The 26914-nt window shown below is 33.6% G+C and overlaps 1 protein-coding gene across 3 annotated transcripts; it reads left to right on the forward strand.

The window, feature by feature from the left end:
• LOC127841511 (uncharacterized) lies at positions 1-26914 on the forward strand. 3 transcript variants are annotated; one of them, XM_052370384.1, is made up of 14 exons: positions 1-123; positions 6805-6855; positions 9897-10043; positions 10311-10360; positions 11751-11984; positions 12543-12761; positions 12884-12962; positions 14017-14115; positions 15024-15164; positions 15479-15625; positions 15745-15895; positions 16134-16533; positions 16661-17660; positions 21767-26914. In XM_052370384.1, the coding sequence occupies exons 2-14, from the start codon at positions 6810-6812 to the stop codon at positions 21949-21951; spliced, it is 2898 nt and encodes a 965-aa protein (XP_052226344.1). In that variant the 5' UTR covers positions 1-123; positions 6805-6809; the 3' UTR covers positions 21952-26914. The 3 variants fall into 3 exon arrangements, with proteins under 3 accessions (XP_052226344.1, XP_052226342.1, XP_052226343.1); XM_052370382.1 differs by lacking the exons at positions 1-123; positions 6805-6855 and adding an exon at positions 8550-9249 and having other exon boundaries at positions 9594-10043; XM_052370383.1 differs by lacking the exons at positions 1-123; positions 6805-6855; positions 11751-11984 and adding an exon at positions 8550-9249 and having other exon boundaries at positions 9594-10043.

Genomic DNA, 26914 nt, shown 5'->3' on the forward strand with positions numbered 1-26914 from the left:
GTTTCCCTTGTTCACGCTTCAACGATAATTGTAAATAGTTTGAGGTGAAAATGGACACGATATTTAAACAAATATTGAAGGGATGCTACATTTTTAATTTGCACGTATAGCAAACGGAACTGCGTAAGTACATTCAACTTCTTGAAGCGTGATAAAAATGTGTGTTTCAACATAAATTGATTAAACCATACAATTCAAAGTCCTACTTTCGTTTTCCCTGATAACCATATAGCAGCGCTAATTGAATAGGCTATACAAAATAAATAACATGACGTTTAAACATTACAACTAAAATGTGTACTATGTCGACAAAATTTACTTAATGTCCTTGTTTAACAGCATTTTATGAAATTATATACGTAAAGAGCATACATATTATCTACAAAAACACTACTTTCGATTTTGAGGTATGCCTATGTCAGGAATTTAAATTTGAAATTCCGAAAATAAGAACTCACATTTTCAGAAAATAGCATTCATTCAGACTAAATAGGGAGGTTGTAAACACATGAAATGTAGGTCATGAGTATGTTTTTGTGTACACAGAATTGAGCAGGACTCCCCGCCCTATTCTGTAAGTCCGAATATCGGCCCCATTTCCGAGTCAAAATTGTGCACCTTTCCAACAACAAAATCACTACCCAAAATTGTTATATCGGCAGTGCTTGCAGTACCATAGAATATCGCCACAACGGTGCATTCACATCAAAATACTTTTGAAGACTCACGCTTTAATAAAATCCAAACTTGTTTCTTTGATTGAAAAAACTTTTGCTAGAGAGAAATGTTTGTATCTAGCTTTAAACACTAAAACAGCTTTTTTTACTAATCAGATATTAGATAATTACATCATTTGGACTGGTCTTGACTTTTGTGCAGCACTTACTTTTCTTTTGGATAACTTGTTTGTTGAATTTAATGGTAAAATATTTAAACAAATTATTGGCGTTCCTATGGGTACTAATTGTGCGCCACTTATAGCTGACCTTTTTTTATATTGTTATGAAAGCGAATTTATGTTAGAATTATCTAAAACTAAGCAAGTAGATTTGATTAATTGTTTTAACCTTACTAGTAGGTACATTGATGACATACTTAATTTAGATAATCCATTATTTGAACAATATATTCACAAAATCTACCCAAAAGAACTAGTCTTAAATAGATCGTGTATATCCAATACAGACGCTGCGTATTTAGACTTACATTTAACTATTAATAATAATTTGATCAAAACTAGTTTATACGACAAACGGGACGATTTTTACTTTGAAATTGTGAATTTTCCGTTTCTAGACGGCAACATCCCTAAAGGACCTTCCTATGGTATTTACATTTCGCAGTTGGTACGTTATGCCAGAGCATGTTCGTGTATTAAAGATTTTAATGATCGTAATCTAATATTAACTAAAAAATTGCTAAAACAAGGCTTTTTGTATCATAACTTAAGAAATAAATTTGCTAGATTTTACTCTAAGTATGGTGATTTAATTTCAAAATATAATGTTTCTTTAAAATGGCATTTAAATAATGGAATCTCCCATCCATCATTTTACGGAGATGTTTTGAAGCGTGTCCGCAAATTAAAATATGTTAAACCAAATGTTCATATTAAACTTTTCAATTTAATTAACTTGTTTTTATCAAAAGGATACGATGCTTATGTACTTAAAAACACGTGTTTGATGGTTTTCGATTCACTATATCTTTCTTCCCTTAAAATTTGGAATCATTAGTGATATTATAGGCATTTTTCACTGTTGAACAAAATTGTGTCATTGTGTCGTATGAACAAATCTGCATGAATACTACATTATAGGCATTTGTCACTGTTTAATAAAATTGTGTCATTGTGTCGTATGAACAAATCTGCATGTAAACTACATTTGGACTCAAATCGTACATCAAATCATTTCTGTCTTCAGTTGTCAAAACACCTATATACTGTTTGATTCCAATAATGTCGCTTTAATGGAATTACCATTTGTATTCATTTGCTTCTTAATATTAAATCACGTAAACTTGTTTTATTAGTAGCACAGCCCGATTAATATTTTTATTTAGTACTGCCCTTGGAATTTGTTCACGTTATTATGTCATTATGGATTTTTGTGACTTCATACGACCGACTTTCCCAGTTGTAATCTACATGCATAGGTCATTGGGTTTATAACGTTCCATTTTATTTATATTTTCTCTCTGATAGGCGTTTCTTGTTTGATTTAATTATTTTTAATTTGTTTAGCAGTCACATAAACAACCAAGCTATGTAATATGGAATTTTTACACCCATTATTGCTGCTTCTTCCTGTATTTGCGCGATGATTATCTGAGATATTAACTCTATGATTCTACATTCTCAAATCTTTTCTATAAAGAAGGAATGTAGTTGACAATTGTTAATAGTTTTATTTGATCGTTCGTCAAAAAGTTGTAATTCTGTTACTCTTGTATCTTCAATGCAATTGAGTAATTAAATAGTAATTAAATTGAATGCGTTTTAATTCCCTTTTATTATTATTTAATTTGAGTTACAATGCTATGACGTTAAATTTTATTTACACTTGAATGTATTATGAATATTGCTGGGCCAAGTGTGAGGTTGAGCGCTCTATAACCAGGTTTAAACCCCCAATGCTTTGCATTGACCGTTCCAAGGCGGTGACCCCAGCTTTATTCATATTTTGTGTTTATGTTGGTTTGTATTGTGCTGTATTGTGCTGTTTTGTACTGTTTGGGCAATCGGTCACTTGCCTTAAATAAAGGACCAACTAATTGTTTTTAATGAAAATTCAATACTGCTCCAGCAGCTGGAGTTTCACTTCTTTATATTGCTTACTCTTCCTTTCAGTTGGGTAAATTATTACTTGAGTATTTTAAGTAGGGATATATACATGATTTCATGCTTTCAGTTTCCACAAATGTAACATGTGTCAATTCCAATTATTGTTGCACGTTCATGGTGTAATTGTTTATTTACGTCTAATATGTGGTTACAAGGTAATTCACAAAATTTGGTTTGAGAACAAAATTGAATTGTAAATAATCAAAGTAAGATGAACACATTTGTTCTCTCGCAAGAATATTTTTACATGTTCATTAGTCTATAAGTGTACATTTAATGACTATTTTAACACTTATTATACACTTCCATGTGTAAACTCGACTTGCGTGATATATAGTTTAAATGATGGAATGGTTAGGATTAATTGTAAATACACAATTCGTTGAAATATAAAATGAAGCATATTTATTAATAGTAAAATCAAGTCACTCCATATAAAATTGTGGTTATGAGTTAAGACATAATTAATGTAAAAAGATTATTCATCATAGCACCAAATACTCTCTCTATCGCCGTTAATGAAAGATAACATGTAAGTTATGACTCGTTAAAAAATTAAAGTATGTAGGAAAATTCACTTGTGTAACCAGCAAAGGGTCTAGTGTTATCGATCTTGTTATGTGCTCACCTTCTTTACTAAAATGTGTTGATCAGTTTGAGGTCTTTGATCCTAATTTAATATCTGATCATTGTGTAGTACAATTTTGTATAACTACCTACAATAAGGAGGATACTTTTGATGATATTGATACAACTGCTTTGTTAAAAAATAAATATGCTAATACATTGTGTCGTCTTTAGACCAAAGTTTAGAACATTTTTGTTCCATTATTGATGAAGTGTGTTCACCATTATTTTAAAAAAAATGTAAAAACTAACAAATGGTTCAGTGACGAGTGTAAATCAGCAAAAACTGAGTTTTATAAACTATTGAACATATATATGAATGACAGGTCTGACGAAAATAGAATTCTTATGACCAGTGCACGTAGTGTATACAAATACCTTGTTAGAAAAAATAAATATCAATATGATTCGGAACAGACAAAAATTCTAGAACAAAATATATATTCAGATGCAAAGAGATATTGGAATATGTTTAAAGGATCTGTTAATCCAATTAAATCAAGCAAATTGCATACAGTTGACTTTGCAAGATATTTAAATCAATAATGATCCAATTTCACACTTCTACCAACCAGATGAAGACAGTTTATTTTAATAAGCTGTATTTAAATGAAGAATAACACGTTATGTTTGAAAAGTTAAATATTGAGATTACACGTGAAGAAATTAAAAAAGCATGCATTTGTTTAAAAACTGGTAAGTCGGCTGGTCCGGATTATGTATTAAATGAGTTTATAAAACATGGTGTTTCTGAAAGTCATTTTTTAGAGGTTTTGTTTGTACTTTTTAATAAAATGTTCAACTTAAGTTATTTTCCAGAGGCATGGAGCGAAGGGTTAATTTTTCCTATACATAATAAAGGCGATTTAGACGACACGGCCAATTACAGAGGAATTACATTGTTAAGCACTATCGGAAAATTATTTAGTAAAATTATTAACAATCGATTGAGTATCTGGGGGGAAAAATATAATGTTTACATGTACATAGAAGCCCAAGCCGGATTTCGGAAAAGCATGGGAACAGTTGATAATATATTTGTCTTACAGGGTATTATTTCTCATATTTTAAATCAAAATAAGAAACTATATACGGCATTCATTGATTTTAAAAAGGCATTTGATTTTGTTGTGAGAGATATTATATGGTACAAACTAATAAAACTACAGGCATACGAGGTAAAATTTTGAATATAGTAAGATCAATGTATAATGTGGTTAAATCAAAAATAAAATATAATAACGAAATCAGTAATAAATCGTTTACATGTTTTTTTAGGGGTAAGGCAAGGGGAGTCATTATCGCCCTTTTTATTTTCAATGTATCTTAATGATATCGAGGAATATGTTATTCTAAACAAATCTGAAGGCGTTTATATTGGCATGTTAAAATTATTTTTATTGTTGTATGCTGACGACATTTTTATCTGTGCAGAATCAGAAGCTGGTTTACAGCATGAATTAGATTTATAAGATGAATATTGTGCAAAATGGAAACTCTGTGTAAATATCAATAAAACAAAGATAATGATTTTTAAAAAAAGGGGGACAAAATAGAAGAAATTTGAAGTTTATATATCAAGGAAATGAGCTTGAAACTGTAAATAAATTTACATATCTTGGAATAGTATTCACAACGGGTGGATCTATTTCAGCAACATATGATGCGCTTCGGGGCAGGCCCTAAAAGCACTTTTTTAAGTTAAAATCAAATTTGATAAAATTTACAAATATCTCTGTAAGCCATAGTCTCGAATTATTTGATAAGCTTATTGAACCAATTTTAAGTTATGGCTGTGAAGTTTGGAAATTAAACAATAGCATCCAAATTGAGCGAATACACCTACGTTATTGTAAACAATTGCTAGGTGTCCGATATCAAACACAAAATAATTTCATTTACGGGGAACTTGGACTTTAACTCCTAATAAATTAACGGATCGTTTATGTTCTAAAATATTGGTTAAAAATATTACAATCTAATGATGTTAAATATACTGTTTATATATGTTATTACATGATCTTGAACTTCATCCCGAAAACAATTCTTGGCTAAAATTTGTAAAACATATATTAAATACTCTAGGTTTCGGTGAGGCATGGTATTTTCAGGGAGTAGGGGACGTTACTTGTTTTATATCTATTGTAAAACAACGCATATCTGATATTTACGTTCAAGGTTGGATAACCGAGTTACAACAAACTACAAGGGGTAAAAACTATTGCATTTACAGAAATTTTAGATTTCAGCCTTATCTCAATATTGTAAATATTTCAAAATTTAGATTCGAGTTAACGCGACTAAGAGTATCTGCTCACAGACTTGAAGTCGAAGCAGGGCGATGGCACAAGCCTGAAAAGACACCGTATGATAACAGAAAATGTAAACAGTGTAACGTTCTCGAAGATGAGTTTCATTTCTTACTCGAATGTCCAGTTTTTAAAAGTCTTAGAAAACAATTTAAATTTATCGAACTCTTACAAACTGACAACGCAAAAACAATTAAAAATCTTGCAACATTTATTTTTAAAGCAGCTAAATTACGAACAGAATTGTATTATCAATAGTTTCTCTCCATGTACTACTGTCTATTTGTAATCATAGCAATAAACACATTATGTATACACTTTCTTAGAACATTCTATTATATTTGAATAAGATACGACTCTACAATATGCATATTTATATACTTACCTTAAATTACTTCGTAACGGTAAACACTGTTACACATTTATATACCTGTTTAAAATAGCTGTTTATTTCAATATGCATGTTTTTGGAGTTGCAAATTAATGTATTTTTAAATCTAAATTTATATTGCTAAAAATTATATATGTATATGCCTGTATGTCATTGACCAATGTTGACAACATTGTGTGTTATATGTATTTATACTCATGGGCTTCAAGCCTAATGTATTTTGAAATAAAACCATAAAACCATATATATTCTGAACACATATTGAAGAATAAAATTAAATATTTTAATGATAATGGTGTACCAATTGTTTAGCTCATTTTGAAGGGAGGTTAGTCTCTTGATAGTGTGCTGATCAGACTTTGTATGTTTGCGCTTGGTCCCTGAATTTTTAGACCAGAACCTCTTAAAGGTTGCTCGTTTGCAATTATATTTGGGAATAAAGTCTAAATATTGTGGTTGTATATAAATCAAAATACTGAACTTAACATGCAGTATTTTGTATTAAACGTACTTTTACAAAATCGGCTGGCCGTATTCATCGTATGTTTAATAATATTAAAGTATTGTTGGATTTTAATCCGAGAATAAATTATCTTGTAATGTATAACTAGCATGGAACTTATAAATTTTAGCCGAAATGTCAATGGCGTCCTCCGAAGAGTCCTTAAGGTCTTCAAGGCAAGGTAAGAAGTAATAGACACTACATTGTAATATTCGATTCATAGCTTTAAATGAAAGGAAGGTGTTTCGTTTTAATTGCTCAATGACATTAATTTTTCTGCGGGTTGTCAAATGAAAAATTGCAATTATGATAAAAGGTAACTTTATGGCTTTTTAACCAGGTTTTCCGAAGGAAAAAACTGGTTATTAGATTGGCGAATGCGGGCGGGCTGGCTGGCGGGCTGGCTGGCGGGCTGGCTGGCTGGCTGGCTGGCGGGCTGGCGGGCTGGCGGAATAAGCTTGTCCGGGCCATAACTATGTCGTTCATAGTCAGATTTTAAAATCATTTGGCACATTTGTTCACCATCATTGGACGGTGTGTCGCGCGAAATAATTACGTCGATATCTCCAAGGTCAAGGTCACACTTTGAGTTCAAAGGTCAAAAATGGCCATAAATGAGCTTGTCCGAGCCATAACTATGTCGTTCATCGTCAGATTTTAAAATCATTTGGCACATTTGTTCACCATCATTGGACGGTGTGTCGCGCGAAATAATTATGTCGATATCTCCAAGGTCAAGGTCACACTTTGAGTTCAAAGGTCAAAAATGGCCATAAATGAGCTTGTCCTGGCCATAACTGTGTCATTCATTGTGAGATTTTAAAATCATTTGGCACATTTGTTCACCATCATGGGACGGTGTGTCCCACGAAAGAATCACGTCAATATCTCCAATGTCAAGGTCGCCACGACTAAAAATAGATTTAAAAAAAAAAAAAAACTTACAAAGGGGGTTAATTTTTTTTGGTCATTTCAAAAGTTCAGTTTGAGTTTTCTCCCTTTATCAGATTTTTTTTTCACAATGAAAACCTGGTTTTGTGACAATTTTGTCCCTTGTTTTCCTTCTGTGAGAATGGCTGTTTTTCACAATTTTGGGAAATTCGCGACTCAAGTTTTCACAATTTCATGAAGTTCGCGATTCAAATTTTCACAATTTCAAGACTTGCGACTCTAATTTTCATAATTTCAGAAAGTTTGCGACTCATTTATTGCACAATTTTGAACAGTTTGCGATTTTTTTTTGATAGGGGGGGGGCAAGGCCGCTTCACAAAAACAGGAAAGAAAGTCCTGAACTGATGTTGCTGGCTTCAGTTATCAAAGTGCGTTGTGAATCAAATAGCAACACAAGATAAGATCCATAGGTTTTAAAAAAGAATTTACGGATATATACGGTTATTTTTTCAATTGCAATCAACAAGAAACAATTGAACATTGTCAAACAATCTATTTTCGTTTATTTACGCTTTCTTGCGGCATGTTTAGAAAATTCGTTTTTTGAATTGCTTTTTAAAATGCAACATTTATAGGAGGTATTCTAAAAATGTTAAAACCTATTTTGTGGCTGTGTTTTATCCATGAATATATATGTTTTAGGATGTATGGAACAGATTAGTCAATCCTGGCATAATACAACCGTTTTTTACAACAACAACAACAACAGTAAAACTGAAAGCTTTACAATTCATGATGCAAATGATAAAACGAAGATACAATTTTTATTAGAATGTCGATTTAAAATTGTTCGAGCGTTTTTGCGGGAGAAGGGTATCAGTATATCATACAATGTTATTGAGAGAAATTCATGCGAGATAGTTCTTAGTAATGGACCACAACCAGTGCCATTGAAGACAACGTTCATGAAGATGTTAAAAGAGCACTTTAATATGCAATCATACTGTCCAATTTTCATTCGCGGTTCTAAACAATGTGAACACATTATTAATAACTTGCGTGTTAAAGTTCCAAATATCCTTATGGAAAACCTAGCAATATTGATTAAGGATAGCAATTGTTTAGTGCTTGTCTCGGATACGAAGATGCACCAAGATGATTTGCTAAAAGAATTGAGTACCGAACAACTAATGTCGAAGGGCACAACACCATTGCCGAAAGAACGGAGGTATTTGCGATTTGAATCGGATTTATTTGTGGACTATATAGAGAAGTTTGGTGATCACTTGAAACATGAATGTAAGTCAAGTTTTGGTGTAGATTTAATATTACGTTCAACAAAATTAACGGTGGAGGGGACTTCGACAAATGATGTTGAGCGTTGCAAAACATTAATAGAAGAAAACCTTAGCAAACATTACACACTTGTTCAACTCCCAGCGTGTGACTTAAATGTAGCTTCAACATTAATACAGAGTGTAACTAAATCCAAAGAGTGCTGTTGGAAGTTGCATTCGTTGACTGAAAGCAGTGAAAACAGTGACATGATTGTAGAATTTCAAGATCCTTACGGCACATTTCAACTGTGTGTGAAGAGTATTCATGCTGATATTAAGACAGATCTATGTGTTTTGTTAACAACCGACACACTGTTTATACCTGCAAATGGTTTCGTGGAAAATGGTAAATCGAATTTTGTATTTATTTATTTACTTCCACATGTATTGTTTACACCTTTGCGAGCACACAAATCTTACATGATACAGCGTGGTCTTACAATAAATAAAGGCATTTTACAAAGTATCGGTTTTACCATTTACACATTACATTTCTAATTGAAAAGCCAAATAATCATGATTTTTCCCTACGATGCGCTGTAATCAAACAACGCATAGCAAACATCGTCGGAACTATATATGTTTACTTCAGTTCAAAAGTTTTATTTAACGTAAAAAATTTCGAAATTTTATCTAAAGTTAATTATTAAGTCTCTTAAATATACTGTTTTGAATGCGTTTTTGTTTTAGTAATTCTACAAAGCTCCACAGATGTATTGCCGAGGCAAGATATAGGCATGGCGTCCTATATTCCAGTAAATGAAATCAGACAATCCGAACATATTAATTTCCGAGAATTATGGATTATTGTTTGCGCAGAAATGAAGGGTGATAAAGTTGCCCACGTAACCAGTCACAAAAAGCTTCGGAAAGCATTGGCAACGATTCTCGACCGGGCAGAGCAAATGCACTATTTAGATATATGTATATATGCACCATTGGTGGATAATCTAGGCTCACACCTTCAAGTGAATATATTTGCCAAAATACTAGTTGCAGGAGCTAAATCCTCTTTCACCGTGCCTTCTAAACGTGTAGTGGATATTCGGATGGATAAAGCAGCAAAACACTCATTCTACGCAGCGTTTCAAGAAAATTACAAGGTGTATAAATCGATACCTAGGCAATATCATATCAAAGGTAAATTCATTTCCTAATTTGCCTGAAGTTTAAAACAATTATTATTCAAAAAACAGATATCCAATTACCCGTATATATTAAAAATGTTTTTCCGCAGTGATACAATATTCAAATATTAATATTCGTATTATCGTTATCTGATTTGTGTCTTTTGATTGTTTAAATTAGGGCGGGCTTATACTTATCCACAAAATCCTTACTAATTTCCTAACGAACTACTAACCTTTTTCAGTGTTTTTTGACAAATTTGCACCGCTCTTTTTTCAGCTTCCTCTTTCGAAATCGAGTTATTGTGTGGGAAAATCCAAGAAGCACGTGTAAGTGTTTATATTGTTGAGTTCTTTACTACGTTCCGTGAAAGTATGGAACATATAGTAATCGCTTTGTTTGTCCATCCGAGTTCTAATTTGGATGAAAATGTAATTTGATGGGTATGGAACGAATGTTCTTATATCTTCAAAAATGATGTAACTTTATTTGAAACATATAGGTCGGATATTCGCATCGCTTTCATGTAGTTTTGGTCAATGTATTGTTCAGTGCATTATTGCCGTTTGTTAATATGTCATGTATTGTCCGCGTGAGATCGCGATATCTAATGATCCGAATTTGATGACACTTAATATGGAGCAATACTACAGGGTGGACATGAGCACCTTTGGTAAGGTTTTATCAGTAAAATGATACTTCAAGGAGTTATTCCACTTTGATTATTATTATTAAATGCATATCATTTTTATACCCCCATTACCATTGGTAATGGGGGCTATATGGGAGTCACTTTGTCGGTGTGTCAGATTGTAAAATCATCTTGCACATTTGTTCACTATAATTGGACGGTGTGTCGCGCGCAGGAATTACGTCCATATCTCCAAGGTCAAGGTCAAACTTTGAGTTCAAAGGTAGAAAATGGCCATACATGAGCTTGTCCGGGCAATAACTATGTCGTTTATGGTGAGATTTTAAATTCATTTGGCACATTTGTTCACCATCATTGGACCGTGTGTCGCGCGAAAGAATTACGTCCGTATCTCCAAGGTCAAGGTCCCACTTTGAGTTCAAAGGTCAAAAATAGCCATAAATGAGCTTGTCTGGGCCATAACTTTGTCGTTCATTGTGAGATTTTCAAATCATTTGGCACATTTGTTCATCACAAATGTTGTTATTTCACAGCAATGATGCTCATACATTTCTATGCTAATAATATATATGTGGGGGATACAAATAGTTTTTGTCCTTTGCAAAACGAGGGGGCTTTGGGATGCGCTGTTTTCAGAACAGTGCTATTGGTTCTAACACTTACATCAAACAGTCAATTCCAAACATAAATATATGAGTATAATGGATATGACAACTTTAAAACTCTTTATTTCTAGACTAGTTAACTTTATAACGAGACACCAAAAAGTCAAAAAATCAATTGGGAATGCTTATGATTCGGAAAAACAGATCGGAATATTAGAGTCATTTGCATTCGGTTGCAGTATTAAATAAATTTAGTGAACGACCTCCTGTCGCCATGGCTATATTGTTACTTGCTAGAGTTCTGTTAAAAAGCTCAATAGAATAGTAAGGTAACATATATGGATGCCAATACATAACATGATTTAAATTGGAAACAGTAAACAATAACTTTGAAAGTAAAACATATTAAAATTAATATAGTTTTCTACATAACAAGTTTTTGGACGTAAATTCTACATTAAGGTACAAGTAATCGTGTGTCCATCGGATTCTGATTTGACGTTCAATGGGCAGTCGGCAAAGGCACTACTCGAGATGGTCGGAGACAAAATGCAGCAAGACTGCCGAAAGAAATATCCCAACGGAATTCCGTCTTTTACAGTGGCTTACACAACGTCACATGGACTTAAGTCCAGGGGAGTGCAATATGTTTTCCATATTGCTCTACCTAAATACAATTGTTTTCAGTTTAGAAAGGTAATTGTGTGTGGTCTTCAGATGTTTTTATACGCATGGTAACTTCTAACGTGATAATCATTTAGGCAATCTCATGTCTAATTGTAAGACTGACGCAACGGAATGCTACATTGTGTTCGAGCGTTTATGAATTCTTGTCTTCTGCTGGACGAATTTCGATAAGGTGTGTTACTCAACAACGTCATTGTCATTTAACTTACTTAATTTTCAAGTCGCTAATTAAGGCAAAATTGTGACTCTGTATTTTTTGTCTTTTGAATATAACAGTTCTTCAACTAATTGGATGATTTATTGAAACTTTCGGTACTGTAACCAATCATAAACAAACACCACGACTTCCTCAATGATTTCGAACTGTTATAAGTTACTATGTGTACATATAAAGTCGTTCACATCTGTGTGACTTTGTATTGTCAATAGTTTAGAACATAGTGAACGTATCAACAAATTGTACGATTCTGTTGTCCCAAGATTTACCTCAAAAGACATCTAGTTAATATTGTTAATGAAAAACATACATAAATAGTCCTTAATATTTTATTGTGTATGTCGATACAGGTAAAGGATGTAGTCAAAAGGTGTCTTTATTTGGCGGATGAACTCGAATGCCCAAGCATTGCGTTTCCAGCATTAGGAGTTGGTGCTCTGAAATACCCGAGGCGCGAGACCGCGTTCCTAATGTATGAAGGCTTTAGAGAATACAAAAAAGAAGGCACACAGTCAAAACTTAAAAACGTTCAAATTATTTGCTTTGAAAAAGATGACGCAACAAGCAAGGTAATTTTAAAGTGATTGTGTTTTCCTGTTACATATGTTAAAACTCATATTAATTTAGTTGTTCGTTTATGCTCACAATTTAATGATTTTCATGTTGTTTTCACACACGTGTATCATTTTAGGCTTTTGTCAACGAAATACGTAAAAGAAGCTCCCAACCCAAAATTGATGCAGCCAAGAGGACGCACTATGAGGTTTCAGGTAGGTGTGTTATTAACAACGCATTACATGTACGTTTGAAAAATATTTAAATAATAAAAGAGTGATCAAGATCTCATGACCAATGGAAGTATCATACTCCTTAAATCATAGCTATATTATGTTCGTTTATTAAGGCGCTTATCACTATAGACATATATCGAGCATTTCATACAGAAACACAAGACAGTTAACATAGGCATAATGGTGACTTCAAATGAACGACGCCGCATATATAACATATAGTTCTAGTCGAGTCAAAAGTATTTTGTATGCACATTTGTTAAACTTAATAAAAGTAACATTAAAATAGTCACCCGATTTTATGTTACATCGGTAGTTGGAAATACACAAGAAGTTGGGGAAACCATAAACAATAAATACCGTTGATGTTATTATTGACGAATGTCGGCGAATGCTCATTCTATAATTCGCGACTTCGGTCATTCTATGCACCTCGAAGATACTACTCATTTTGAGAACTCACTTCCACGATAGTACAATACGAATCATCGGTGGTAAGGTATAGGACATCTATAAATCAAAATGCTGATGATTTTAAACATAATGTGATGTACCTTACGCTGCGAGTGTAATATGGCATGCGCCGTTGTAAATGTTGTGATTTCTTTCAAATAGATTTTATACTGGTAGTATTGGTAAAAGTTCATTGAAATTGTGCAGAAAATCTGCATAGTATCTTATGATTAGTTTATCCAAAATATATGGTATTATAATGTCTTATTCTTAAACTGATGTCTTAGTTATTCTGGAACAACCTTTGTTTGAATTTAGTTTTGAGTGCATTAATGGTATTGATGTTATATGTTTAACGTCACATGTTTTAATAAAGTAATATTCAGATTTTCCGTGTATTTATTTAAGATATAATAGAATTTATGGATAACCCCAACGTATATTGTTAAATGGCAACTATTCAATGAAATTAAGTTATGAGGCCATTTTTTATCATCACTATACTAAGAAATAGGAGAAAGCAATGGTGGTGTTGTAATAATAAATAACATAATAATCCGTACTTTAACATAAATTAAAGAAACTTATATCGGACAAGGAAGCAAGATTGCGGTTCGTGTCATGCTAGGTGACAACTTGTGTATTCCGACATATGCAGTGATAGCCCGGTTCCACTATGGTAAGTGAAATCGTCGCATGTCATTATTGTAGCGATTGAATGTCTTAATAATGTTTTTATGCATACGTATGCAATTAAAATGTATCCACGTGGTATTTTGTTTCACTGTCCATGATACCTTTGCCATATTCCCATTGTGTTAATGCAAAAGAAATGGTTTTAATGCAGTTAGTGCATTTAGCAGACTGTCGGAAATTCTGCGTTAATATGTCAGAGCGCATTAAAAATACATTTTTTCAATCAGTTCAAACTTGCCAAAAAAGTTGTCAAACAATCGCGAACTGTGCATCCAATTAGCCAGGCTTGATTGAGTATTGGTTTTGCGGTACTCGTCCGACCCGCTGAGTTTTTCGAGTCCCGTTATTTGGAAATCATCAATGGAATGTCCGCCGGTGTAGAAATGTTCAGCTACCGGGTCACTGTGCTGTGTGCGAATACGCGACAGATTCAATATATTCGGACGAGTACCGCAAAACCATGGAGCAATTGTGGAAGTCAAAACTAAGGACATACCGACCATATGGCATCAACGTGCAAGAATAAACGTTTATAAAAGGGCGCGTAAACAACGTTGACGCCGGAAATGCACGACGTCATTTCCGTTCATATTTATTTATTTATTTATTTATAGATATATATAATTTATTTATTTATTTATTTATTAATATATGTGTGTGTAATTTAATTGATTGCTATTTATGTTTATTTGCTGTTTAATTATATGTACATAAGTGGTAAGTCATAATGTATAATTAAAGACTCAGGTGCATAGTGATCCCATATTGACCCATATTAGGGTAACCATTCGCCTATTAAACAGTGACCTCTGATATATTTATGCTTTGGATAAGAAGCGTTCACTTGCTGCTTTTATATTTACGGTAACGTGACTTTGTTTTTATTAACAGGCCAGTTCAGTTTTAAAGGTGCTTCAGAAAATTCAACAACAAATGACCAACTCAACCTTCCAGTGTCAATCGAGGATGATCCTGAACATGGCATTCGTTTGATAGAAGAAGAACGAATAACGCATTTAATTTTAACATTAGGTATTGAATTTTTCTGAAAATTGATATATCATTCTATGCATGGAACGAACTTTACGAGAGCTTACGAAACATAAAATACGACAATAACAAAAACATGCTACATAACACACTTGTTTTTGTTTTGTGTATGAGATATATTATTTTGATTTGCCATTTAAAATAATGTATATTTTAAATAATGTATGAAGCCTCTCTTTCGTTTATGTATTTGAAAATGGTATTGTTGTGAACGCAGTGTGTACAGTAAGTTTTTAATTAAACCTCATAGTTCTCGTATATATAAGTATGCCGGAATGTTTGATATCTTTACACAGATTCGAAAACTGTACCCGATACCCAACAGGAACAAATGGCATTAACTTTGTTAGAAGCATTTGCCATTTCAAGAATGGCGTATCTGAGAATCGTAGACGTGATTTTACCAGACTTGCCCAGAGTCAACCGGTTCCTTTCGTACTCAGGTTTAGTGAATTGCTTCTGTACTTATACGTGCATTTCCATAAGTATCTGAAATTTTTATCGATCACAATTGTGAGACTTTCAATTTCACGAGAATGCAGTTATGTTTTTGTCGTTTTAGGTTTTCAGTGGATGTCAGTCTTCCATCAAAATGAACCAAGTGTTTTCTTGGAACTGATGGCTGACAGTAAGGAGTGCTTGGAAGAAATACGCAGCGCGGTTGAAAAAAGTATTTTTGAAGAAGTCACAATCCCAATAGCACAGTCTTATAGGTAATTATTATATAACTTTATAAATTAGACATTATAGGTTCGGATCGATTGTAGTTCCTTACACTTTTTTTCAAATTGCCTGTGCAGAACATTATCAAAACATTTGAAACTCAGATTATCGTTTAATAGTAACAACATATTGCTAACATAACTAACCATCATAATAGGACTTCGATAATACATGTATTGGTTTTCTTGGAATATTATAAGTATTTATACAAATATTACTACATTTCAGGGACCCCCCCTTAAATCCTTCATTTGATACATCATTAGCAGATCTAAAACAAACAGATGATAACAAGACACATGTCAGTGATGGGATGATTTTAAACGCATCAAATGACAACAAATTCGATCCGCTTTATGCAACGATTGATGAAATCGATCCTCATGCAACGTTTCGTGATCATACAGCTCAGTGCATTGATTCCACAAACACCCTTATACAAAATAAGGACGGTATGGATGATGATTCCGTGCACACAAAACTTGACGAAAATAAAATTAATTCAGCAGTTCAAACGCAAATCGATTGTTTGCCATATACTACAGTGGACACACATTCAGCCGTATCAACCATACCCGTTAATCGGAACCAAGGAATACCCAAGATGGGTTTAGGGGATGACATCGAGGTTTGTATTTGTGTACACGTGAGGGTGAGGTAAACACATTTTTGCTGTCTATAAAAGTGTTAAACCTGCACATTACCAATAGTATTTTGCCAATGCAAATAAACGATTTTTATATATTTATTTGTAGATTTTCAACTTCGAGGTATCAGCTTTGATCAATGCCGGGATAGTAAGATATCTAGAGGAGCAACAAACACTTCACAAATGGTTATCCTCGATAGATGAACGATTCCGGGTCAAAATAAGAATGGACAAATCAGGATATACTGTGTATGGAAGTTTAAAGGACATGAGCACATTCGAACACTATCTGGAAAATCATTTCCCAACTTGGGAAGATAGCGAACATAATATAGAGAAAAAGCATGTTTCTGTGAAAAATGAAGAATATATTGAGATGAGTGAGGTAGAGTTCGAATACATTTGTCATCTACGTAAATATAGTCCTGTGTTATCCACTGTCGAGTCGTTGTCGTACGATTCTGGTCGCTTAAAAGCAACGGGACTATACAATATAAAGAACAAGATTCGTAATATTTTGTCAAGTGCAAACCGGGAAACAGTGGTGTTCAAAACCACGACAGACGCAGAAAGAAAATTAAAAAATTACAAGACAGATTCCAATGAAAGTACTGATCTTGTCTTAACACAAACACGTAACCAAATTTGTATTATGGGTGAAGCAGAGAATGTGACAAAAGCATTTTGTTGCCTTTCGAGTATGAATGCAAATGTGTTTGAGATATCCATGAATAACCTGACGTTAGAAGTTATGCAGGGGGATATAAGAAATGCTAACGCTAATTTCATAGCTGTATCTTCAACGCCTACAATGTGGAGTCAACAAGGTGCGGGTAAACATATATGTGAAATGCTTGGAGATAAATATGACCAAGCTTGTAGGTCTTCGGTTGATAAAGAAGGTACAATTCGTTTTGGCGAGTGCCGTGTGATAGAAACCGGTCTGTGTGTACGAAAGTGGATTGGGAATGTTTCAATACCAGCGTCTGGCAAAAGTCAGACACATAATATAGAACAATTTGTTTTGCGGGACGCATATTCAACGTGTTTTTCAGAAGCTGATGAAAGACATTGTTCGACCATGGCGATGACAATAATTGGATCAGGTAATATGATATTGCATTTTTAGCTCGGCTTTTTTCGGAGAAAACCCGAGGTATTGTCATAGCCAGCTCGTCGTGTCCATGTCCATCGTCGTTCGCTAAAACCTTAACATTTTTTTAAGGATTGGAACATTGCTTCTTAAATAAAAGTGCTTCCACCTACAACATTGAAACTTCATATGTAGATGCACCTTGATGAGTTCTACACGCCACATCCAGTTTTGGGTCACTAGGTCAAAGGTCAAGGTCACTGTGACCTCAAATATTAAACTTTAACATAGGCTCTAAAATCAAAGTGCTTCCACCTACAACTTTTAAACTTCATATGTAGATGCACCTTGATGAGTTCTAGAACTTCTACACGCCACACCCATTTTTGGGTCACTATGTCAAAGGTCAAGGTTACTTGGGCCCTCATATAAAACTTTAACATTGGCTCTAAAATCAAAGTGATTCCACCTTCAACTTGGAAACTTTATATGTAGATGCACCTTGATGAGTTCTACACGCAACACCCATTTTTGGGTCACTAGGTCAAAGGTCTAGGTCACTGTGACCTCCAATATAAAACTTTAACATAGGCTCTAAAATCAAAGTGCTTCCACCTACAACTTTGAAACTTTACATGTAGATGCACCATGATGAGTTCTACAAGCAACACCCATCTTTGGGTTACTAGGTCAAAGGTCAAGGCTACTTTGACCTCTAAAAAAAGAACAAGCTTTCATTTATTTTAAACTGCACCCGCAGCCGAGCGTTGGCACCCGTTATGCGGTGCTCTTGGTAACATTTAGTACAAATCACTATAGATACATGAATGTGAGCGTTATTTTTATGCCTACGGTAGGATGGAATATAGCAGTTGAACTGTCCGTCAGTCAGTATGTCAGTATGTGCGTATGTCAGTCTGTCCGTCCGTCCGAAAAAAAAACTTTAACGTTGGCCATAACATTTGCATTATTGAAGATAGAAACTTGATATTTGGAATGCATGTGTATCTCATGAAGCTGCACATTTTGAGTGGTGGAAGTTCAAGGTCAATGTCATCCTTCAAGGTCAAAGGTCAAAAAAAATAATTTCTAAGCGGCGTTCTCATGAAGCTGCACAATTTGAGTGGTGGAAGTTCAAGGTCAAGGTCATCCTTCAAGGTCAAAGGAATTTTTTTTTAGAAAAAATCAAAGTGGCGTTCTCATGAAGCTGCACATTTTGAGTGGTGGAAGTTCAATGTCAAGGTCACCCTTCAAGGTCAAAGGTCAAAAAAAAATTCAAAGCGGCGCAATAGGGGGCATTGTGTTTCTGACGAATACATCTCTTGTTTAAACTAATTCATCGTTATAACGAATCTCAAACCGTGTACTGATACATATTTTATGATGTTTAACTTTGAATATAATGGATTTCATATCAAAGTATGGCGGATAGCGTGCGGATGCGTCAATTACGTTGTTTTTCCGTTCGATTGCATGGGATTTTAATTAATTTCAGTCAGTAAGATCAAGGAAGATATTACAAAAAATAATATCGGTTTCAGATCAATAACTTTTGTTTTCGGATAAGTATGTTGCATTGTAATTGTGTGTGTTTGTAGAGTTTACGAAGATAAAGCTAAAGATTGCATTGGTGACAGTCAGTTTCAATTCATTTTAATTTAATCTTAAATAGCAAAGATATATCTGCTGAATAATTTTACTTTAGATGGAGATCTTTTTTAAATGGCGAATTTGTAGGTAGCTTACAGGCATACCCAGCTTTGTATTCAATTTATAGTACAAAATAGAACAAAGTTTTCTGCTTAAAAACACTTATTTAGAAGGAGTTATAGCAATGATATTTTATGTTGGTAATGTACATGCAGATCAGTTTAATATTTTCACATTTATCTAAATTAATTAAACCATTCATTAAATGTTGGAAAGCGGTTTCTTGATAGTGTATGTTTCTTTTCTTTCATTTATTCAAATCGATAATAATGAATAGTTTTCTTATACGACGAATACGTGCAACGCTTATTACTTTATTACGGTTCAGATCCACTAGGCAATTGCATTCTATGTTAAACAAATAACATACTAACCTAGGTTCATAGCCTTTAAGATCCCATAATTATGGGTATTCGATATAACCAAAACATATGTGTTATGATGCGTCAGTGATCCTGAATATGAACATTAATCTGAAATGCAATATTGCCAAGACTCCAAATGCATTTAAAAGAATATAAAACATGTCTTTTATATTGGACGAATTACTCACCTTAACCCCTTTCACAAAACTTCAGAAAACTGATCTTTGGGTTAATCTCTTTTATATTTGTTTTTTAAATGTTTATATGATGCATACAATTTGGGTATTTAGACCTTGAGATATAGATCTAACAAGTAAAATTTCATGTGAAAGGGGAGTTGCATATTTGGAATATTACCTGCATAAACTATTTTTTTAAGTTTACCCTGCGGTCAAAACACACCACGCTCCGAGAGTAAACTTGGTTACTCAAATAGCAAAATAACATTGAAACTTTGAAAGGAGTTGTAATTAGAATCGTTTATAATTCGGTGTTACATTCCGAAAACGATTTTGTCGCCTTTAATTGTGTACCTCATTAGTTCTCTCGTCCATCAGCAGAGCATCCGTTGAGTTTTCGATTTAACATCATATTTTACTATTTAAAACCTTGGTCCACTGGTGGACCTCGAGCTTAAGTCATTGCGGAAATTGGTATTATGCCATGGCTTATTTTATATTATCATGAGCGTTTGGGTTTGTACGTCCGTCTTTAAATTTTAATGTAAACTGAGAAGTCGTTTACACTCCGATATCACTGTTTACCAAAAAATGATCCCGTAAATTCTTGTCCGCTGCACATAATTTGCTCAAGAGCTATTACTTTGACAATTTAGACCGACCTCTTTGTTTTTGTCTAAAAATTTTAATTTTGTCTATTTCGTTTGTTTAATGACATCATGTGTATTGAACATTTACTTAATTGATAATTATAAATATTGCCTTTACCAAACACTTGCGATTGCTATTTAAGCATGTTGATTTCCTTAAAGAAACTAAGAGTACAATCTTAGAAAAACACTAATAAAGCTCAAGAAGCCAATCTTATGACGCAATCTTGATAACACTTAATTAGAATATTCATCCTTGCAACAGCTTTACTTAAATTAAATCTATGTAATGTATGTTCAAAAATAGTTTATCTGGTTAAATCTTGAAAACTTCATATACAAATACAAGAAACAGCATTTATTTTGACGATAGTTGTGCTTGGTTCGAGTCCTGCTCATGTCCGTCCCAATCCTATGTACATGCTTTAAAAAAACGTGTTACTACACTAAAAGCCACATCGTTTTTTAAATGTTTATATTCCAAATTCAAATCTGGATTATGCGTGTCTACAAAATAGGTCACTACTTAAAACCGTTGAAAAAGCTTTGGACACTCTACAAGTCACGTTTATTAATTAATCGTCATTTATGAATTTATATTTTTTACTTTTGTCAAAATATTTTTCATGACAATATGTAGGTTTTGATGTGGGTCATTGATGTCAAATAACTACATCATCATCTCATCTCTTTGATACTACGTTAATTATAAATCTTCAAGTGACTGAAACTTAACGAAACATGTTCATAATGTTTGTCCTCACAATATCTAGGCCAGGTAAGAATCTGGGTCATATGCGTAAATTAACTAGATCACCAGCACAAATTAATCCTAAAAATAAAATAAACTTTTTACCACTATAGAAGTCACGCGTGTGACTTAATTCTATTAATCTTTGGTGAGCATGTGAATGTTGAGAAAATATCGAGACTAATCTTCGAATATTTGCCAAGTTGATTCAAAGAATATGTGGCAATGTCTAATCTTATAACAACACACCATATTTCCACTATGTGAGCTTCAATTTTGACTAAATATTGATTTATCAAAGTCAGAATAGTTGACAACTGAACATTATTAAAGCCATGTTTATACCAAGGTAAAGTGGGGCCTAACTTGAACTAGAACGAGCGCTTAAGGGCTATAATGGCTCTCTTATTGTTACGCTTATGTTTATGGTCACTTCATTTTATTTTATTTTTCAATTTATTTAGACATCTCTAGGGGTGGATTTCCACTACAAAATTGCGCCGACTTGATGTGTCAGGCTTTGCTGTCATTCAAGCCAAAGCATCTAACGAAGATACTAGTCGTCGAATTTGACGTTAAGAAATATAAGGAGATAGTCGAGTTAATCTCGATTAAGAGCCGTGGACAACGTGAAACAATGATATATTAAATATTGTGTACGTTTGGTTGTTATTTGGGACTTATATATCAGTATATTAAGGTAAAGTACACGCACAGGGTTATGTATCGTCAGTGAAACTAAAGTGACCTCGAATGTTTATTCAATTTCGAAAATTTATGCGTCCCAAATTCATATAACATCTAAACGTTGTTTCTTCCAAAAATATTTAGCATATTAAGATTGTTCAATAGTTATCCAATCTGGTTGTGGTTTACAGAATTGATATAACAGTATATGTTAATCAATCTTTTACGATATATTGCTGTCGGTTTCCTTTTATTGACCGGTCGGAAGTAATCATTCCACTTATATTCAGCTTGTTATGTGCATTTCTGTTAAAATATTGACACATAAATACACGAGCTAAACAAATCACTGTTGTTGCTGATTTTGTATCGTAGAGATTTATATGTCTTACATATAATAAATTTCGTTTATTAGTATGATCAACCTCATATACACAGGTGATGGTTAGATTGTTGTTTGACATATAAAAAAAACTATATAACTAGCTGTATTATTTAAAATAAAGATTTCATCAAAAAATGAAATATTGTCAAGATTCCTTATGATACCATTTTTTCGGAGCACGCTGTTGTTATGCCCCCGGATCGATAGATCGGGGGTGTATTGTTTTTGTCCTGTTTGTCTTTCTGTCATTCTGTCACCAAAACTTTAACCTTGGTTAAAGTTTGATAACTTTTTTAACATTGAAGATAGCAACTTGATATTTGGCATGCATATGTATCTCATGGGGCTGCACATTTTGAGTGGTAAAAGGTCTAGGTCAAGGTCATTCTACAAGGTCAAAAGTCAAATATCATTGTATTTTTCTTTCCTAAAACTTTAACATTCGTTAAAGTTTTGTCATAACCTTTTTGAATATTGAAGATAGCAACTTGATATTTTGCATGCATGTGTATCCTACGGAGCTGCACATTTTGAGAGGTAAAAAGTCAGGGTCAAGGTCATCCTTCAAGGTCAAAGGTCAAAAATTTAAAACTTAAACCTTTGTTAGAGTTTATTCATAACTTTTTTAATATTGAATATAGCAACTTTATATTTGCCAACGATGTGTATCTCATGGAGCTGGACATTTTGATTGGTTAAATGTCAATGTCAAGGTCATCCTTCAAGGTCAAAGGTTAAAAATTACCTTCGTTAAAGTTTCTTCATAACTTTTTGAATATTGAAGATAGCTACTTTATATTTTGCATCCATGTGTATTTCATTGAGCTGCACATTTTGAGCGGTGAAAGGTCAAGGTCATCCTTCAAGGTCAAAGGTCAAATATCATTGTTTTTTTCTTTCCTAAAAATTTAACCTTCGTTAAAGTTTTGTCATAACTTTTTGAATATTGAAGATAGCTACTTTATATTTTGCATCCATGTGTATCTCATTGAGCTGCACATTTTGAGCGGTGAAAGGTCAAGGTCATCCTTCAAGGTCAAAGGTTAAAAATTTAAAACTTTAACCTTCGTTTAAGTTTCTTCGTAAGTTGTTATGCCCCCGGGTCGAATGATCGGGGGCATATTGTTTTTTGCCTGTGTGTCTGTCTGTCATTCCGTCATTCTGCCATTGTGTCCAAAAACTTTACCTTACAGTAAAGTTTTGCAATAACTTTTGAAATATTGAACATAGCAACTTGATATTTGGCATGCATGTGTATCTCATGGAGCTGCACATTTTGAGTGGTGAAAGGTCAAGGTCATCCTTCAAGGTCAAAGGTCCAAAAAAAGCCAAAGCGGCGCATAAGAGGACATTGTGTTTCTTACAAACACATCTCTTGTTAAACATTGTTATTGCACAACTGTACTTAATTACTTTATTCGTTAATATAATAAATAAGATAGTAGTCAGATATAATCGAGCACAATATTTATAACTAGCAACTATGTTATGTATGCATTTTGTGTCCGCCTTCGCAAAACGTTCTTATAATGAATTTTTGTGGTTGTATTTTGTCCGCCGTGCGTCACCCGTAGTCTGTAGTGAACAGCAGCATTGTTAACACTAAAGAGGTGAGAACAATCGTCTCAATATGGAAACTGGTTCACATAAGGTCAAAACCTATGTCAAATTTACGAAACAAAACTTGTTTACACTCTAGTATTCGCATGCTTTGCCAATCTTCATGAAAATTGTTCAGACATAAGCTGTAATAGTTAATCGATTGTGTGCTCATTGAGAGCTTTCGTGATCCCCTTGTACCCACTGTTGCTCGTTGTACATCGTCCGTTGGCTACATTTACCTTGGTTACACTCTGTGTGCAAATTATATTATCAAACCGACACAAAACCTGGTCAGATCATCTTTCCAAATGATATATGGACCGATATCCAAACTAGCTCACATGATGTAAAAACACACGACAATATCATACTTTAAAAAAGGCTTGTTAAGACTCTAGAAGTGACATTGTAATTTTAATCTTAGTCAGAAATTGTTTTAATTGTAGACTTCGAGCATGTCGGTGTATTTGAATACTTTGCCGCCAGGGGCTGATCAGATGCCTTATGTTGCTTTGTTGGAACATTATTAAGACTCTATGAGTCACATTATTTTCCAATATTCATTAAATTTAGTTCAAAAATTGGCACTAACGATGTCCGAGTCGAGTGCAAAAATATTTCCAGTCTCTGTAGGCGGTCTTCCGCACATATATTCAGCGAAACCATATATTAACACTTAAAGTCACAACTTTTGCCTACTCAGCATGACACCTTAGTAGAATACTTATTTTGTTCTAGTGGCATCTCCGCCGATTTCTATTTTAAATTAGTTCTTGGTAAAGGTCAATAGCGCCACATTTTGTACACATACATAACGAAAGCTGCTAACAAAGGTTCAGTGTCATTTGGCCTCAAGTTAGCGACAGAGGGCACATAGCCCTCTTGTTTTTTGTCTTTATTTTTATTTCTGTTTTGCCCGATCATCTCTCAAACACTACTTAATTATTTTAACTCACAATCAACCCCATGTTGTAGGGTTAATTTCTGGAAATCAGTTTTATTGCTTTTTGTTATTAACTCGTTCGTTTAATTTAAACACATGAAACAACACAATTCCAATCCCGTAACAATGTTGTTTGTTTTAAAAACCAGAGTTGTGTAGTTTTATTCTGCTTGAATTAAAAGTGTCTGCACATTTTGTAAATGTTTGTAATACCAGTTTGTCGCTAGGCGCATGTGCAGATAGTGTAATATTATATATTTTATAGATAAATATGCATGTATACAGACGTGTATTGTATTTCGGGATGCCCTTAAATGACGAGAGGCATTTGTATGTTAATATATTTATCGACTTTACTGTATTAAAATTGTTTAAATTGTTTATGCGTTCCGTTGTAATCCTTTAAGCGTTTTATGTAATTGTCATCAACAAAATTGGTGTTTTCATTATTTTTAAATGTTGCACAATATGTGGAAAATCGTTATATGACGTTTAATTGATTTATTTATTTTTAAGCTTCAATCTTTTTTGGTTCATTTTTATGCTCCCCCAATTTTTTTTTTTGGGGGGGGGAGCATATAGTCGCCGCTTCGTCTGTCCGTGCGCGTGTCCGTCCGTGTGTCCGTCCATCCGTGCACATTTTTTGTCCGGGCTATTTCTCAGCAACTAATGACTGGAATTCAATGAAACTTTATGGGAAGCTTCACTACCAAGAGGAGATGTGCATATTATCAGCCGGTTCTCGTCGGATGATTTTTCACAGAGTAATGGCCCTTTGAAATTTTCCATTTTACATATAGTGCAATTCTTGTCCGAGCTATTTCTCAGCAACTTATTACGGGAATTCACTGAAACTTTATGGGAAGCTTCACTACCAAGAGGAGATGTGCATATTATCAGCCGGTTATGGTCGGATGATTTTTCACATAGTTATGGCTCTTTGAAATTTTCTATAAACTGTACATATAGTGCAATTCTTGTCCGGGCTATTTCTCCCTGACAACTGACTGGAATTCAATGAAGCTTTATGGGAAGCTTAACTACCTTGAGGAGATGCGCATGTTATTTGTGGGTTCTGGTAAGATGATTTATTTAGAGAGTTATGGCCTATTGCTAAACCATCCATCGTTTTATTTTGTCCAAAGTTATGCCCATCAAGACGTTTCCTTTTATCTGAATATATAGTGCAATATAGTGACAAAAAAAACCTTTTGGGAGCATCACCCGTCTCCGACGGTTTCTTGTTGTTGTTTCATTATTAAATGTATTTAAGAAAGCTTTGACTCAAACGATTTTTTCAGTCTCTACAAGATTGTTATACTATCTATGTATTTGAAAGGTTCCAAATACGACATTTAATGTAAATGCGACTTAACATTTCTTTCGTCATTTCTTTAAAAGCGATCTATTAATTGTATAACATTCCTCCTAATTGTCATTTTATAACGCATATAAGCTTGGTTATTGATAGCACGCATATACATAAAAACATCGTTTCGTTGATCATGGGAAAACCCAAACATTGAAGGAATTTTTCATTTCAAAACAAGGGCATTCAATTGCTAGGCAATCTCAAAACATGATATAAGGGGTTTTCGTGCGAGAAAATGCTGAGCAGATTAGAAAATAATAATATGTACACTTTATGCCGCTCGATCATTGTTTCTTTCGACTTTAGTTGCCTATCGGGAATTTTTCATGCTGAAGTGTTGTATTGTTTTAGATATAGAGTAGTATATTTTGTAAAAAATAAAGTCATTAGTAATGCGTACCCTCCACAGTTTGGTGTCATCACAGAGAATACCACGTGTCATATTTGTCCCTTCAAATTGGTCGATCTGGTAAATGAAAACGTTTATTAAATCAGATGTAAATTAGTAAGTGTTGGATATACATTTTACTATACAATATGTATTTAAATATCGATTTTAGGTATCGATGTTAAAACTGTGTGGCCGCAATATTATATTTTTTCCAATAAATGTATGATTCATT

Source organism: Dreissena polymorpha, chromosome 8 (genome assembly GCF_020536995.1).
Source record: "Dreissena polymorpha isolate Duluth1 chromosome 8, UMN_Dpol_1.0, whole genome shotgun sequence".
NCBI classification, from domain to species: domain Eukaryota; kingdom Metazoa; phylum Mollusca; class Bivalvia; order Myida; family Dreissenidae; genus Dreissena; species Dreissena polymorpha.

Coding starts and splice junctions, on each gene's coding strand:
- LOC127841511 (XM_052370382.1), top strand. CDS start 8,559: ATGCAATCATACTGTCCAATTTTCATTCGCGGTTCTAAACAATGTGAA. Junction 10,044..10,310: donor TAGGCAATATCATATCAAAG/GTAAATTCATTT, acceptor CTCTTTTTTCAG/CTTCCTCTTTCGAAATCGAG. Junction 15,896..16,133: donor CCAATAGCACAGTCTTATAG/GTAATTATTATA, acceptor ACTACATTTCAG/GGACCCCCCCTTAAATCCTT.